Genomic DNA, 15,216 nt, shown 5'->3' with positions numbered 1-15,216 from the left:
GGTTGTTGAAGGGAAGAGTTAAATGGATCATTCTGTTTTGACATGCACTGTTTCACGTGGTGAAATATCTTGAATATGGAGATTATCGTGGAGCTGTTAGTGAATTAAACTGGTGCTAAAGCCGGGGGAGGAGATCCAGAATTTGAAATAATACAAACATGGTTTTTACCATATTCTATATGTTATTAGATTTACAGATTAGCTGTTGTATAATGTCAGTAGGATAGGTTCAAACTGTGATTACAGGGAGAATCAAACGCTGCAGCAGAAAAAGGTAAGAAAATACAGTAGCAAAAAGACAGATGGGTAATCTAAGCAATGAGGAGACAGCGGAGTTTGGTGTCACAGATCCTAAGGGAGAGGATATGTTGGCTGAGTTTGAAAGGAATTTCAGAGATGCTACTGACAGGTTTTGTAAAGCAGAGTACAACTCTATATAATTGGCAGTACTGCTCAGTGGTGGTTTCACTATACCTACGATTGTTTGCTCTCGAATACAGGTTTGTATGAATACATCCATGTGCGTTGGAAGCTATGGCTTTCTCTTGATGCTGCAGTGACACCGAGCAACATTAACTAATGTGAGGTCACTGACAAACTGGACACAGCAGCAGTCATCAACAATATATATTTTCCAGGAGCTGGTGCAGAAACATATCAATATTTTATGGTGGAAATTTACAGATCCAAAGACTGCTCGCCAGGTTGTTTCAAATCTTCTGATGCTCTCGAAGCCAGCTGTAAATACAAAACATTAGACATCTTAATGTTGGCAGAGTGGAAACAGCAAAGTATTGATTACTTAAGTGTGGTTCTACGGGGAACATCACTTACAACGCATTTTTTACAACGCACTACCATTACATCGCAACCATTACAACGCATACCATTACAACGCATTGCGCTGGGGGGCGCTCTAGGATAGGGAATATATTTAATTTACTATCCAACACCTTCCCTGCTATCCACGGGGACTGGAGTTGGAATAGTAAATTAAATAATTCTCTATCCAGCGCCTAAAAGCATTATGCGTTGTAATGGACTGCGTGGTAAAAACCGCGTTGTAAAGGCATGCGATGTAAAAGCATGCGTTGTAGTGACACCAATCCGGTTCTACTTAATGGATTTTTGTTAAGGTTATAAAAGCTATTCTTAGAATCACAGGAATTGATTACATCCGGCTTTCAATGTCTCTGAAGCTCATCTCGAAAGGTTGGCACAGCTTGGGGAGATAGTGCACATGTAAATAAAGAGGCATAGTCCACATAATATCATGCCCTGTGAACGGCATTGTGGTGGAGGGTAACTCCAGGCTATTGGGTAAACTTATCTATGAACTGTAAAAAAGAGACTAATCCTCATGCACGTCTGTGGGATGCACTGTGGAGCGTCTGCACACACTCTCTCGCTACATTGCCCTTTCACTCATTCACTGGTAATAATTGTGAATAAATTGAAGTAAGATCAACTGAGATGAAAGAATGATATTTAATAAATGCAATGTCTAGTCAGATCTATGGGGCATATTACCAAGCAATAGCGATAATTATCGCTATTGCTTGGTTAGAGACAAAAATTTATCGCCGACTTGCGGCGATTTTTATCGCAGATAAACTTTGGTATTACCAAGGTTTATCGCAAATGCGATAAAAATCGGCCGCAATGCATCAATATCGCTGAAAAGTCAGCGATATTCATGCATTACCGAGCTAATGCTCTTAGCCATGTTATCCACCTCCCATTGGATAACATGGCTAAGAACTGCTCAGGGCAGGTGTTAGCTTTTGGAGATATTCGCGCTTAGCGCGAATATCTCCAAAAGTTGGTAATAGGAGATAGCGATGTTAGTGACTGTTTCCAATCGCTAACATCTTGGCACGCCCACTTTGCATGTCATTAGTGATAAATTTCTCTGACATGCAAAGTGGGCCCCAAGATGGTCGCTATCTCCTTCTAGCTGTTGCTAACTGGTGTTAGCGACATCTAGGTAATAGGGAGATAATTTTATCTCGCTTTCTTGGCTTTTAAAGCCAAAAAAGCGTAGATAAACCCCCTTGATAATATGACCCCATATCTATTAAGGAGATTAGGTGCCTAATTTTAAAGAAGTAATGTAAAGGAAACCCCCAAATATAGAAGCCCTCTATTTGCCCTACATGATTTTTTTTCCAGGGACTTTTCTACCCGATTTCACCCACTCTCCAATGGCATCAATGTGGCCCTCTGTCACTGTCCAGACCATTCATTTTTGCCCCAAAGAAAATGTTTGAGTACTAATGCTCTAGCAGGACCTGCAGAATCGCTGTTGGTCACCTGTGAGATCATCGTAATTAGCAGTGTTAATAAAAGAATTCAGCTCATCCTTTCCCTCACCAAAGAACCCAACATCACCAGACACAACTTCCAAGAAGGGATGAAATCTGTCGCCACCTGGATAAAGAAGAGCTGCCTGAAACTCAACTCTAAGAAAACATAAGTCCTCGTCCTTGGTTCCACCCTCTCTGCATTGGATGACACATGGTGACCCCCGCCCTTGGAATTACCCCCACCCTGATGGACCACGCATGAAACTTCAACATCATACTTGACTCATCGCTCAAGATGAACTGCCAGATCAATGCCGTATCCTCGGCCTGTATCAACACTCTCTGCATACTCTGAAAAACTTTCAAATGGATCCCATTCAACTCCAGAAAAACGGTCACACACGAGGTCATCAGTAGCAAACTGGACTTTGGAATTGGTATGGCAATGGTCTCTATGCTTGAATCAACAAGAAACTACTTCGCAAACTCTAGACCATCCAGAACACTGCAGCCAGATATCCCCCATCACAACCACATCATCCAACACCTCTGCGACCTCCACTGGCTCCTCATCAAAAAAAGAACAACCTTCAAGCTCCTCACTCATGCATACAAGGCCCTCCACAACATTGTACCAGCATACCTGAACAACCGCCTTCCTTCCACGCTCTTAAGTGACACCTCCAATCAGCTGACCTCTCTCTGGCCACCTTTCCATGCATCTACAAGACCAGAACGGGCGGACAGTCCTTCACCTACCTTGCAGCCAAGGCCCAGAATGACCTCTACCTCCACCTCCAGCAAGTCCCTACACTGCTCCAGTTCATTAAGGACCTCAAGACCTGGCTCTTCGGATGACCCGAGCACTCAAACGAGACACCTGCCCCCTCTAGTGTTGGGTGCCGGCCTATTTAAAACTGGCTATGCGCCAGTGGCAAGCCCGTCTGCGCCCGTCCGCGCTCCAGTCGCATCTTGTTAGCCATGCTGCCCGACTCAGCCAACCCCACGGTAAGATCGAGTACTCTAGGGAGAGGCTGCTTAGTATTGGCGAGAAGGAGAAGGAGGGGAACATTCAACATCTAGTCCAGAAGGGGGGGCGTATAAATTCGCTAAACTGTGGACTGATGAACTGTAGGTCCCTGATTAAATATTATTTGGAGGTCTCCAATATGGTAGAGGTTCTGGACTTGGATGTTCTATTTCTCACAGAAACTTGGACTCGACCAGGTTCCCTGGTGGAACTAGGCTTGCTTGCCCGGAGGGCTATAAAATGTTCCACAAACCAAGGGGGACGGGCAGAGGAGGAGGACTTGGGGTATTATATAAGGAAAAATGGGATTTTGCGCCTCTTGAGATAGAGGCAGTCACTGGGATAGAACTGCTGGGTTTCTCACTCCAAGAGAACAAACAGAGGCTCATAACGGGAATGGTTTGCTATAGGCCCCCAGGGTCAGATACGCAGTATCAAACACTGCTGGACACCATTACCGATCTGACCCTAACTCACTCTAGGATGATCCTTTTAGGGGATTTCAATCTGTGGGAAAATGGGACCCTAGACAACCATCTGAGAGACATAAAGCAAACATGCAAAAACCTCAATCTATTCCAACTGGTTCATAAACCTACGCACCTAGGAGGACATATCCTGGACCTCCTATTTGCCAACCAGGATGAGACTAAATTAGTAGGGATAGTACCTCAAAGCTGGTCGGACCACTCCTTAATCAATTTCCATATAGTAATAACCCTGTGGGAGGATAACAAAACTCATGGAAAGTCTTATAGAAAGGGTAAAGAGTGGACTAAGTTAGTCAAAAATGAGATATGCCTGACCTCTCAGAACCACAATCATTTTGTCCCGGATAGATCTGTTGGTGAAAACTATCAAGCATATTATGACTACATAGTTAGCTCTCTGGACAGTATAATCCCTATCAAGAAGATTAAAAACAGGAAAAAAGTCTCCGCCCCATGGTACAGTGAAGAATTGAAAGTATTACGACTGACCTGTAAAAAGGCAGAGAGAAGATGGAGAAGGGCATATTTGGAGAAGGACAGAATAGAGCTGAAAATAGCTCAGACCAAATGTAAGGAGGCGATAGTATGAGCTAAGGCAGATTTGTACGCCAACTCTATTTTGCGTGCGCCAAACAGCACAAAAGCCCTCTTTAACATCGTCAGGGCTCTGTCCCAGCCAGCATGTACCAGCAATCAGGTGGTCAACTCAAAGGAACTCTGTGATACGATTGCCTCACACTTTGAGGAAAAAATCAAAAAAATTGTGGGCAATCTCTGGCCTGGGAATATTAATAATCAGAGTGATCCACTGGAGAGAGCAGGGGAAGGGCCTGGAGTAGCTACTGCTCTGGAAGTTTTCCAGGCTCCTACTGAAGAGCACTTTATTAACGTAGCCCAAAGTATTACATCGGGCTCCCCCCGTGATCCCCTCCCGCCTAGAGCCTCAGGGTATTTGGAAGGGAAACTCTCCCTTGGCTGTGATTAATCTGTAATCAGTCCCTGGCAGAGGGAGTGATGCTGGAGGCCTGGAAACAGGCAGTAGTCATCCCCCCTACTTAAGAAACCCTCCCTGGACCCTGTTGTCCCAGCTAATTTTAGACCTCTGCTACCGTACCCAATTAAGATCTTGGACAAAATAGATAGCAGGATTTTGTCTGGCTACCTAGAAGACAACCATCTATTAGATAGGGATCAAGTTGGCTTCCGTCCGGGCCATAGCACAGAGACTGCCCTGGTCACCGTTATGGACAATTTAAGGGTGCGAGCTGACAATAGAGACCGGTCTGTGCTGGGGCTACTAGATATGTCAGCCGCATTTGACAGGGTGAACCATACCATACTGGTAGAAAGACCGAATGGCCTGGGGGTCAAAGGACGAGCCCTGCAATTGCTACAATCCTATCTATCAGGGAGACAACAGGAGGTGACAATGCAGCCGTTTGAGTCTAATAAGTCCCCAGTACATCATGGGGTGCCGTAGGGGTCTGCGATAAGTCCCATCCTGTTCAACATATACCTGCGCCCTCTGCTCTCCCTTGTGAAGTACTTTGGAATCGAATTGATCAACTATGCGGATGACTCCCAATTGGTGTTTTCCCTAGTAGGGAAACAGGCGGTATCCTTGGATAAGTTCCAGGAGTGCATGTGCCAGACAGTAAGCTGGCTCAAACAAAATTCCCTACAATTTAATGGGGGGAAGACAGAGGTTATATTCTGTCCTACTCCCTCTAGTTTACAGTTACACTCGCTACCAGAGTTTAAGCTTCCCCCAGAAGAGGATCCCCTTGTCCCTGCTAAAATGGTGCATAACTTGGGGGTATTAGTGGATGGGAGTCTCCAAATGGACTCTCAGGCAAATAAAACTGTCAGCGTCTGCTTCTCTTTGTTGCGGATGCTGCAACAGATTCTTCCTTTCCTGCCTATAGAAACCTGTTCGCTTGTGGTGAGGAGCGTAATACTTAGCAATCTGGACTACTGCAATGCTCTGTACCTGGGAGCCCCACAATACATCTTACAGAGCTTGCAGAGAGTCCAGACTATGGCAGCTAAGTTGGCGCTAAATAGGCAATGAAGGTCTTCTTCAAGTCTAGCCCTAAGAGACCTACACTGGCTGCCTATCAAAGAGAGAATTTGCTTTAAATCTCTCTGCATTGTGTACAAAGCAGCACATGAGGAGGGCCCTATCTCACTGCAGGAGAGGTTTATAAGGTACTATCCAAAAAGACAGCTTCACTCCTCGAACGCCAACTTGATTATGACCTCCAGGTTCAGGAAAACCAGAATGGGGGCAGAGCCTTTGAGGTGGCTGCTGCACGATTATGGAATGATCTGCCCCAGACCATCAGACAGGCCAATTCGTGGGCTTGTTTCAGAAAGAGTCTGAAATCCTGTTTGTTTCCAAAGATGGAAAACTAGTCCTTTCACTGCCTTTCATGGGCTGGAAATGTGCTGACCATCACCAATTCTAAAGCGCTAGGATACCCGTAGGGTGACAGTTTCTGCGCTATATAAGTGTACTTTACATTACTTTACATTACTAGCACCTTCAGACCTTTGCAGGTGGGTTGCTGCGCTTCACCAACACTTATTGATTGATTGATTGATACACGGCTGTAAATGGAGAGAGCAGGCACCTTTTTCTAGTACTGGCAAGAAGGCAAAATTTCCTCCTTCATGTTATGCCTACAAAAGCAACACAGAAGATCCAACAGCTCATTTGGCAATCATGAGCCTGATTTATCTTTATGCCCTTACATTCATGTAGAATCTCAAAATGGTCTTCCTTCAAAGCTCTATCTTTTGCAGATTTCACCAAAACACTCAACTACGTAAAGACACTCCTTATGAAGATCCTGTCCTACCCTTTACCTTCATCAAAAGACTGTCTGAGATGCTCATTCACACCTACTCCATTATTTATTTTTATTTATTTTAAAGGTTTTATATAGCGCTGGCTAGACCCGGAGGTATCAGAGCGGTTTACAACAGTATCAGATCATAGTTAAAGGTTACATTGTTACAAAGGTTAAACAGTTATTAAAGTATGGCAACATAGTTACTTGTAAGGTCGAGATAAACAATAAGCACAAATACGTAAGGGGAAAAGCAAGCAAGAGAGATTCAGGGGAGGGGGGTAGGAATAGGGGAAGTAGACAGATAATGAAGGCGGAAAGAGGAGGGGAGGTTGAGAGACACAGCATGGAAAGAGATGGGGAAGGGCGACGGGGACACAAACCGGTGGACGAGTCAAAGCAACGGCCAAAGTCCAGTAAGCTGTGATCCCTGGGGAATTTGTATCAATTCCCTATCTCTGTTGTGAGGGGCTCCCTTTATGCAGTGATCTCTCTCAGAGGGGTCTTGAGACTCCAAGGCCTACAAACTGAATCCTTCCCCTAAAAGGGGAGAATAAGTGCTTTGGCAAGGGGTGCCATACCATACCTCAGCTGTGAGTGGCTCCCTTGGCACAGTGGACTCTCTCAGCGGGTATAAATATTGGATCTTTCCCCAACAAGGGGAGAAGGAGTGCTAGGGGGCTAGGCAGAGTAGCAGGCAAGGGGAGAGATTCAGGGGAGGGGGATAGGAGCTAGGGAAGTAGACAAAGAGAGAAAGAGTACTCCATGGGAACATGATTAAGTAATGAGTTTTAAATAGCGCTGGCTAGGCCCGAAGGAATCAGAGGGCATTACAATAATGTTGCAATTTACATTAGCTAAAAGTTACATAAGTATCAAGGAAAGCATTTAAAGAACATAGGGGACAAGGTGGATGGGGCAAGGAAGGGTGAGGGGAGCATAGGGGACAAGGTGGATGGAGCAGGGAAGGGTAAGGGGCAGATTTGAAGGCATTGAGAAGAAGCACTGATGTTGGCTTTAATGTTGTTGCGCAGCTCACTTATGAAGTCCCTAAATGTGGACAGGAGATCATCGCGGGTCAGCAGCATATTCTCCTTTGGCTGTTTATGCCCTAGTTCTTGTCCCGTGTTAGAGTTTCCAAAGTAGCTCAAGACCTTGTTGGCTTGTGATTTTTTGGGGAGGCACATGGGCAATTCCCAGGGCCAAGCCGCACGTTGGTGCGCTTGTGTGTTCGCCATGTTCTCCTCACGGCCGTACTCCATCCAGACCTCAACGCCGGGACCAACTGCCCCGGGCTCTTTATAACTTGAAAAGGTTCCCCAAGCTTTCCGTGTGTGTTGCTTTCATCGGCCACTCGTTTTCACGGGTAAAAGTCTCGATGACAGTATTAAGGCGGATTCCAGTGCGGGAGCCGGACGGGATCACAACCGCGCATGATGGCTGGCTGATTCATTGAACCACCAACTCATTCATCCATCCTTCCTTACTTTCACCCTTCCCTCCATTCAATATTCCTTTCATCATTTCCTTTTCTATGTACCCATCTTTTGTTATTCCTTGCTACTGCTTGTTCTTCTTTTGAGGCTGCATTCCTTAGGCCCTGTGCCTCGAGATCACCACGTTAGGGTCTGGTATAACGTGATCAGTGAAGCCGGTGAACAAATAGCCCCCTCCGCCGCCCAGAACAGGGCCGCCTGGCTTATGCGGACGTTAGGCAGGCCCGCGGGCCCCAATTTAAGAAATCCCAGGTCTGTTCAGCTTCCTGGGCGCGATAGTGCAGTTGCCTATCCGCTAGCGCTGCATGAAAAAGTATCTCTCTCCATCAGGCTTACCGTGCAGGACACGCGGCACGTCGCCACAGCGGGTCTGCCCTTCAGCTCGTGCTTGCTTTGTGTGGGACCCAACTACGACATGTCGGAGGAGCCATCTACATCTGCCTGAGATTACCGCCGGTCCGCCTTTTTGGAGTCAGGCAAGGCGGGAGAGCCGGCAGTCGGGATGCTCACAGCACTCAGGCATGAACTTCTGTCAGGTATGTCCAAGGAGATGGTTTTTGCATTTTGTGCTCTGCGAGTTTAAGTGACCACACTCTAGGCTGGCACCTGGTAATGTTGATGGTCGGTGCCCCGCTCGGGAGAGCCCGGCCAAGGCGGTGGTCACGGTGTGCTTGCTCTGCCACAATAATGGGTTTCTTGCTTCAGGCTACCATCTCCAGAGAACACGGCTAATATCACCCTCCGGCCGCTGTCCGTCCGCTGGAGCGCTGCTGCACCATCAGCTTCGTGATGTCAATGCATCCCTCATTCAAGACATTTTCCCAGAGGCTCTCAAGACAGGCCTGATCCTCCTACTCCCAAAGAAACCTACACTAGTTCCAGAGGACCCTGCCGGCTACCAGTTCATCACTCCTCTAACATTCATCTGCAAGATCTCTGAAAAAAACAGTACATGTTCAAATCAAAGATCACATAATTGCTCACCATCTCCTGCATGACTACAAGTTGGTTTCAGATCATGCAGTAGGGCTGAAACTGTTGCCTTACACATCAGAGACAATGCCCCGAACATAAATTAGGGTGACTTCTGTCTCCTTGTATTGTTGGAATTCCTAGCTGCCTTCAATATAGTCCCACCCTCATAAACTGCCAGGAGTTCACCGGCAATGTCCTTCACATGGTGCTCCTCCTTCCTTTCTAACAGGCACTAGTTTGCTCACAGGGCACCTCTGAGTCCCAAAAGATCCCTATCCCCTGCAGAGTCCCCCAGGTTTCTCAATTGTTATTGGTAGAAATTGGGGTCTCTAGTTGGCAGAGGTACTTGGCCCGGACTATGAAGGAGGGTCCAAGTAGGGACCCTTCTTCATAGTCAGGGCAAGGGAGTTACACTCTTAAAATAACCCCTGCTCACCCCCTTGGTAGCTTGGAATGAGCAGTCAGGCTTATCTCAGAAGCAGTGTATAAAGCATTTTCACATAACCAACAATAATAAGGTGAAAACACTACAAAAAGACAACACACCAGTTTTAGAAAAATAAGCAATATTGTTTTGGTGCAAACAAAACCAAAAAGGATAAAAATCCACTATATAGTTCTCAGAATACTCAATAATCAAATATAGACTTAAAAATCAGTTCCTTGAAGTCGATAGCTGTGTCCAGGTCACACAGCGTTGTGAACAACAAATCAAAACAGTTCTGGCTGACTGCGGTGTTGCGGGCCAGCCGCGGTGTTGGAAAGAAACGCAAAACAGTACCTTTTAGAAATGGAGGATGTCGGAGACCTCTTGTTGAACCCCAAAGAGCAGGTGTTTGCAGGCATGTGTTTCAGAGGTCGGTGCAGGAGTCGTCGGGCCCTTGAAGTCACATGAGTTGCAGATCGACCTCCTCGCGGGAGCGCTGGCATCGGCAGGCGTCAGGGCTGCTGTGCGAAGTGCAGCGGTGCAGCGCGCGGTGCCCTCAGGTCGTGGTGCAGGTAGTGGCTCGGTGACGATCATCCAGCAGCAACGGTGAGACCAGGGCTGAGGTGCGAACTGATGCAGTGGTTGTCGCGGTGCTGGCAGATTATGGTGCAAGCAGCGGCATCGTTGTTACAGAAGCGCTGTCGTTGGCTGACGAACTGGAGTCAATGGCACCGGCGTTGGAAGGCGAAGGCTGCGGTGCAGTATTAGGGAGGTGCATCATGTAACTTATGAGTGGTGCCCTCGAATCACAATGCAAGCAGTGGCGTTGATGTCAGATATAAACAAACAATGGTCCGAGACATATAGATTGAGGTACACAGATCTGATCAGAAAATGAATTATTATTCACAAAACAATAGCACCTTTGATAAGTCTGCTAACTGCACAACAAAGACTAAATCTTTTGGAGAAGAAACCTAACACCACGGTTTTGGAAAAATATATATTCTTATTTAATTTTTATATATTCAAATTTTGGCATATTTTTGTCAATAAAAACAAACGGGTTGCCCCAAGACAGAAGAGTGCAAAGGAAAAGTGTGATTCAAGGGGGTGAGCCAGTGAAAAATGGAAAAGAAATTGCACAGTAGTGAAAAAGAGAATTGAGTATAATTTAAACAATCAATACTGCCTATACATTATTCAAAAAATTGCAGTAATGGACACCTAGCCAGCAAATATAAATTCATTTAAGTTATAATTGACAACATTGTAGTGTTCATGTATCAATGTCCATAGTTTTGCACAGTCTACAATGTTGGAGAGATACTGGTCTAGGGTGTATGTATTGAAAATGTCGACGTTTCGACTCGACTTATTCCCAAACGGTGATTTAGACCTGGGGATGGCGAGTCTTCATCAGGACAAAGAGCAAACAACGAGGCAACCAGGGATTATTGAATAACCCTGAAACAGAAAAGGAGGAGAATTTGCGAATTATTATCCGTGGTGTAAAGGTGCAGCCTATCCCATGGGGATATGGCAATCCCTCTTACCCTTGGTAGTAGAGGAAACGTTGATTTGGGTGATCCAAAAAATTCACCGCGTCTCAGACAGGATTCCTGGAGAGACAACAAAAGGGGGGGTAGAGTCTAGAATGTTTAAAACCCCGTGGTGCTTAATCCCACCTATGATGGTTAATATGGCAAGGGCATCTATTTACCTTGAAACGATATCTGGGTCCATATGGTGGAGTCGTTATTTCTTATATGGACATGGTAGGTGATGCCTAGAATTAATTTAAAACAACATCAGTCTACCCTGTACACACTGTCTCAAGATAACTAATGTAACACAGGCATCTATTTACCTTGAAGATGTGTCTGGGTCCATACAATGTAGTCGTGGTTTTCTTATATGGGCATGTAGTTGGTACCTATAATTAATTTAAAACAGCATCAGTGTGCTCCGTATGCATTGACTTAAGATTGCTGATTTATTGCCCTGTTTGGCGTTTGTCAATTACCTTAATGGTGTCAGTACACAGCCTCCAAGACGGGCAGATATGGCCGGTCACTCCAATAATTGAAGGCGCACTGTAAGAATGACAATAGATCATAGTTGATTCTGTCATTGATGTTACAGGATTTAATGGGGTCTTATTTTAAGTAAACCAGGTAGGCTTACCTGATTCCCGATTGTGTGTTGTTTAAAGGACGCTAGTGGAGCTAATCCAATTTTCATCCAAAAGTAAGCTGTATTAATAAAGACATAAAATGAAGAATTCGGGCTTACTAAGGGTAAAAAACTAGATATCGAATCACATCATGATTTGTCATTATACATGTAATTCTGGACGAGAGCCTACCCGCTATGTACCGGCTTCCAGCGTTTTCATCCGAGCCTCCCAGTGCTTCCGGATGTCTAATACTTGTGGAGGTTACTTCCACTTGGCATAGGAACGCTGTTTCGGGAAACACAATATCGGAGGGACATATTTTAGATAACAAGTCGTAATGTGCGATAACGTGGTCAAACGTTTTTTTTTAAAAAGAATTACTCTCAACCTACCCGTCTTTCCGTACACGGAATCATCTATCTCCGAGCCTCACGGTGCTTCGGGATACCGGCGGTGAGTGCAAACAGTATTTCTGCGTTGGTAAATACCCAGGCTGCATAGCGCAGTCAGCATCGAAAGCGGACTAATTTAATTTGCGTGTAGAAATACGGAAGGGTATTAGATCATGATAATCAATTAAAGGAATTATTTGAGAAGGCATTATGGTCAAGAGAGCCAATTGTCTCATATATTAGGTAATCAAAAGCGCAAAATATTTGCAGAGTTCGAATGACATCGACCGATGTTGGGTAGAAGTCAATAAAGGACTAGGGAGCAAGGGAGTAGAAGTAAAAGAGGGACAAAAGGTTGGTATGTCGTGTCTATGGTACCTGGAATGAACACTGTAAGCACGTTTTTAACATGTAAAAATGTTATACAAAGTGCATTGATGACAGAACAAGAGAGCTCATATAGCACATAGTTGACCATACATAATAACAGGTGTCATTACATCATATTTATCGTGTACCACAATTGTGAATATAGATGACTTAATGCAGTTATAAATTCACATTCCCAGCAAAGACACTTGTTTATTCAACTCCTCTAATTCATTTAGACCCTTACTGACAGTATTAAGAGTGTATATCCACTTGCACTCTCTTCTGTTCAGGATGTTATGTAAGTCACCACCTCTGGGGTTGGCCATTATCTTTTCTATGACCCACCATCGGAGGCTATTTTCATGATGTTCAAATCTGTGAAAGTGGTCCACCAGCGGTGCACCCAGAGTCTTACATCTTATGCGGCTCATATGTTGTAAGATCCGGCATTTGATTTTTTGTGTGGTCTGCCCCACATACAAAAAACCACACGGGCATATAACCGCATAGACCACCCATGATGTATTACAATTGGTATGTTGGGTGAGTTTGTATGTTCGCTCGTTATGCTCGAATTTGTCACATTCTCGTGTGAGAGGGCAGGCTTTACAGTTCCCACATTTTTTGTGGCCTTCTACTGGTGGGGCTCCCCAAATTGTAGGTTGGGCTGAGAGTGGTCTGTGTGGTAGAAGGGCTTTTACCAAGTGGTCACGAATATTTTTACCCTTGCGAAATGCATGCAAAGGTAGCGGCATCCCACCCAGTTCACTGCTGATTAGATGCCAATGGAGATTTATACATTTTTTTATGTTGTTACTCTTTGTGTTAAATGTTGTAACACACACAAGCCTGTCCTCTTTGGGTTTATGGATGGTGCCAAGTAAATGTTCATGGTGGTTGTGCCAGGCCCTTTTTCTCGCTTTTTTGAGGAGTCTGATGGGATAGCCTCGATCACTCAATCTTAACAACAACGCTGATGATTCCTCTAGGTAGTCATCCTTCCTGAAACAATTCCTACGCAACCTCAGGAATTGTCCGAAGGGCAGATTGTCCCTGAGGTTGCGCGGGTGGTGGCTCGTATATCTGAGAAGAGTGTTGCGCTCACTACTTTTTCTATAAAGTGTGGTATATAATTTTCCTTCATCAGTTTTTATTTTTAGATCTAGAAAATTGATGGACAACGAGTCACATTCCAAGGTAAATTGGATGTTATGGGAGCAGGTATTGATCCAACTGTGGAAATCCCTATGTTTCGAGTCATCACCACGCCAAATTAACAGAACGTCATCAATATACCTTACCCACAATAATATATTGTTGAGGTAAGGAACTTGGCTATCATTTACATGAGCGAGTACGAAAACAGATACGTTCAAAATCAATGTAATCCTTACCTCAACAATATATTATTGTGGGTAAGGTATATTGATGACGTTCTGTTAATTTGGCGTGGTGATGACTCAAAACTTAGGGATTTCCACAGTTGGATCAATACCTGCTCCCATAACATCCAATTTACCTTGGAATGTGACTCGTTGTCCATCAATTTTCTAGATCTAAAAATAAAAACTGATGAAGGAAAATTATATACCACACTTTATAGAAAAAGTAGTGAGCGCAACACTCTTCTCAGATATACGAGCCACCACCCGCGCAACCTCAGGGACAATCTGCCCTTCGGACAATTCCTGAGGTTGCGTCGGAATTGTTTCAGGAAGGATGACTACCTAGAGGAATCATCAGCGTTGTTGTTAAGATTGAGTGATCGAGGCTATCCCATCAGACTCCTCAAAAAAGCGAGAAAAAGGGCCTGGCACAACCACCGTGAACATTTACTTGGCACCATCCATAAACCCAAAGAGGACAGGCTTGTGTGTGTTACAACATTTAACACAAAGAGTAACAACATAAAAAAATGTATAAATCGCCATTGGCATCTAATCAGCAGTGAACTGGGTGGGATGCCGATACCTTTGCATGCATTTCGCAAGGGTAGAAATATTCGTGACCACTTGGTAAAAGCCCTTCTACCACACAGACCACTCTCAGCCCAACCTACAATTTGGGGAGCCCCACCAGTAGAAGGCCACAAAAAATGTGGGAACTGTAAAGCCTGCCCTCTCACACGAGAATGTGACAAATTCGAGCATAACAAGCTAACATACAAACTCACCCAACATACCAATTGTAATACATCATGGGTGGTCTATGCGGTTATATGCCCGTGTGGTTTTTTGTATGTGGGGCAGACCACACAAAAAATCAAATGCCGGATCTTACAACATATGAGCCGCATAAGATGTAAGACTATGGGTACACCGCTGGTGGACCACTTTCACAGATTTGAACATCATGAAAATAGCCTCCGATGGTGGGTCATAGAAAAGATAATGGCCAACCCCAGAGGTGGTGACTTACATAACATCCTGAACAGAAGAGAGTGCAAGTGGATATACACTCTTAATACTGTCAGTAAGGGTCTAAATGAATTAGAGGAGTTGAATAAACAAGTGTCTTTGCTGGGAATGTGAATTTATAACTGCATTAAGTCATCTATATTCACAATTGTGGTACACGATAAATATGATGTAATGACACCTGTTATTATGCATGGTCAACTATGTGCTATATGAGCTCTCTTGTTCTGTCATCAATGCACTTTGTATAACATTTTTACATGTTAAAAACGTGCTTAC

The 15,216-nt window shown here is 44.7% G+C and overlaps 1 protein-coding gene across 1 annotated transcript in view; it reads right to left on the bottom strand.

Moving 5' to 3' along the window:
- Positions 1-260: 260 nt before the first annotated feature.
- Positions 261-15,216, bottom strand: part of DOCK2 (dedicator of cytokinesis 2) — a 2,333,210-nt gene continuing 2,318,254 nt past the window's right edge. The window contains exon 52 of the mRNA XM_086931425.1: positions 261-738. Coding sequence (XP_086787551.1) covers positions 679-738 — 60 coding nt within the window. The 3' untranslated portion in view covers positions 261-678. The remainder of the gene's footprint in view (positions 739-15,216) is intronic.

This window comes from Lissotriton vulgaris, chromosome 7 (assembly GCF_964263255.1).
Source record: "Lissotriton vulgaris chromosome 7, aLisVul1.2, whole genome shotgun sequence".
In the NCBI taxonomy this organism is placed as follows: domain Eukaryota; kingdom Metazoa; phylum Chordata; class Amphibia; order Caudata; family Salamandridae; genus Lissotriton; species Lissotriton vulgaris.
Note: the sequence above shows the minus strand (reverse complement) of the source record. Positions and strands in the feature narration are given on the sequence as shown.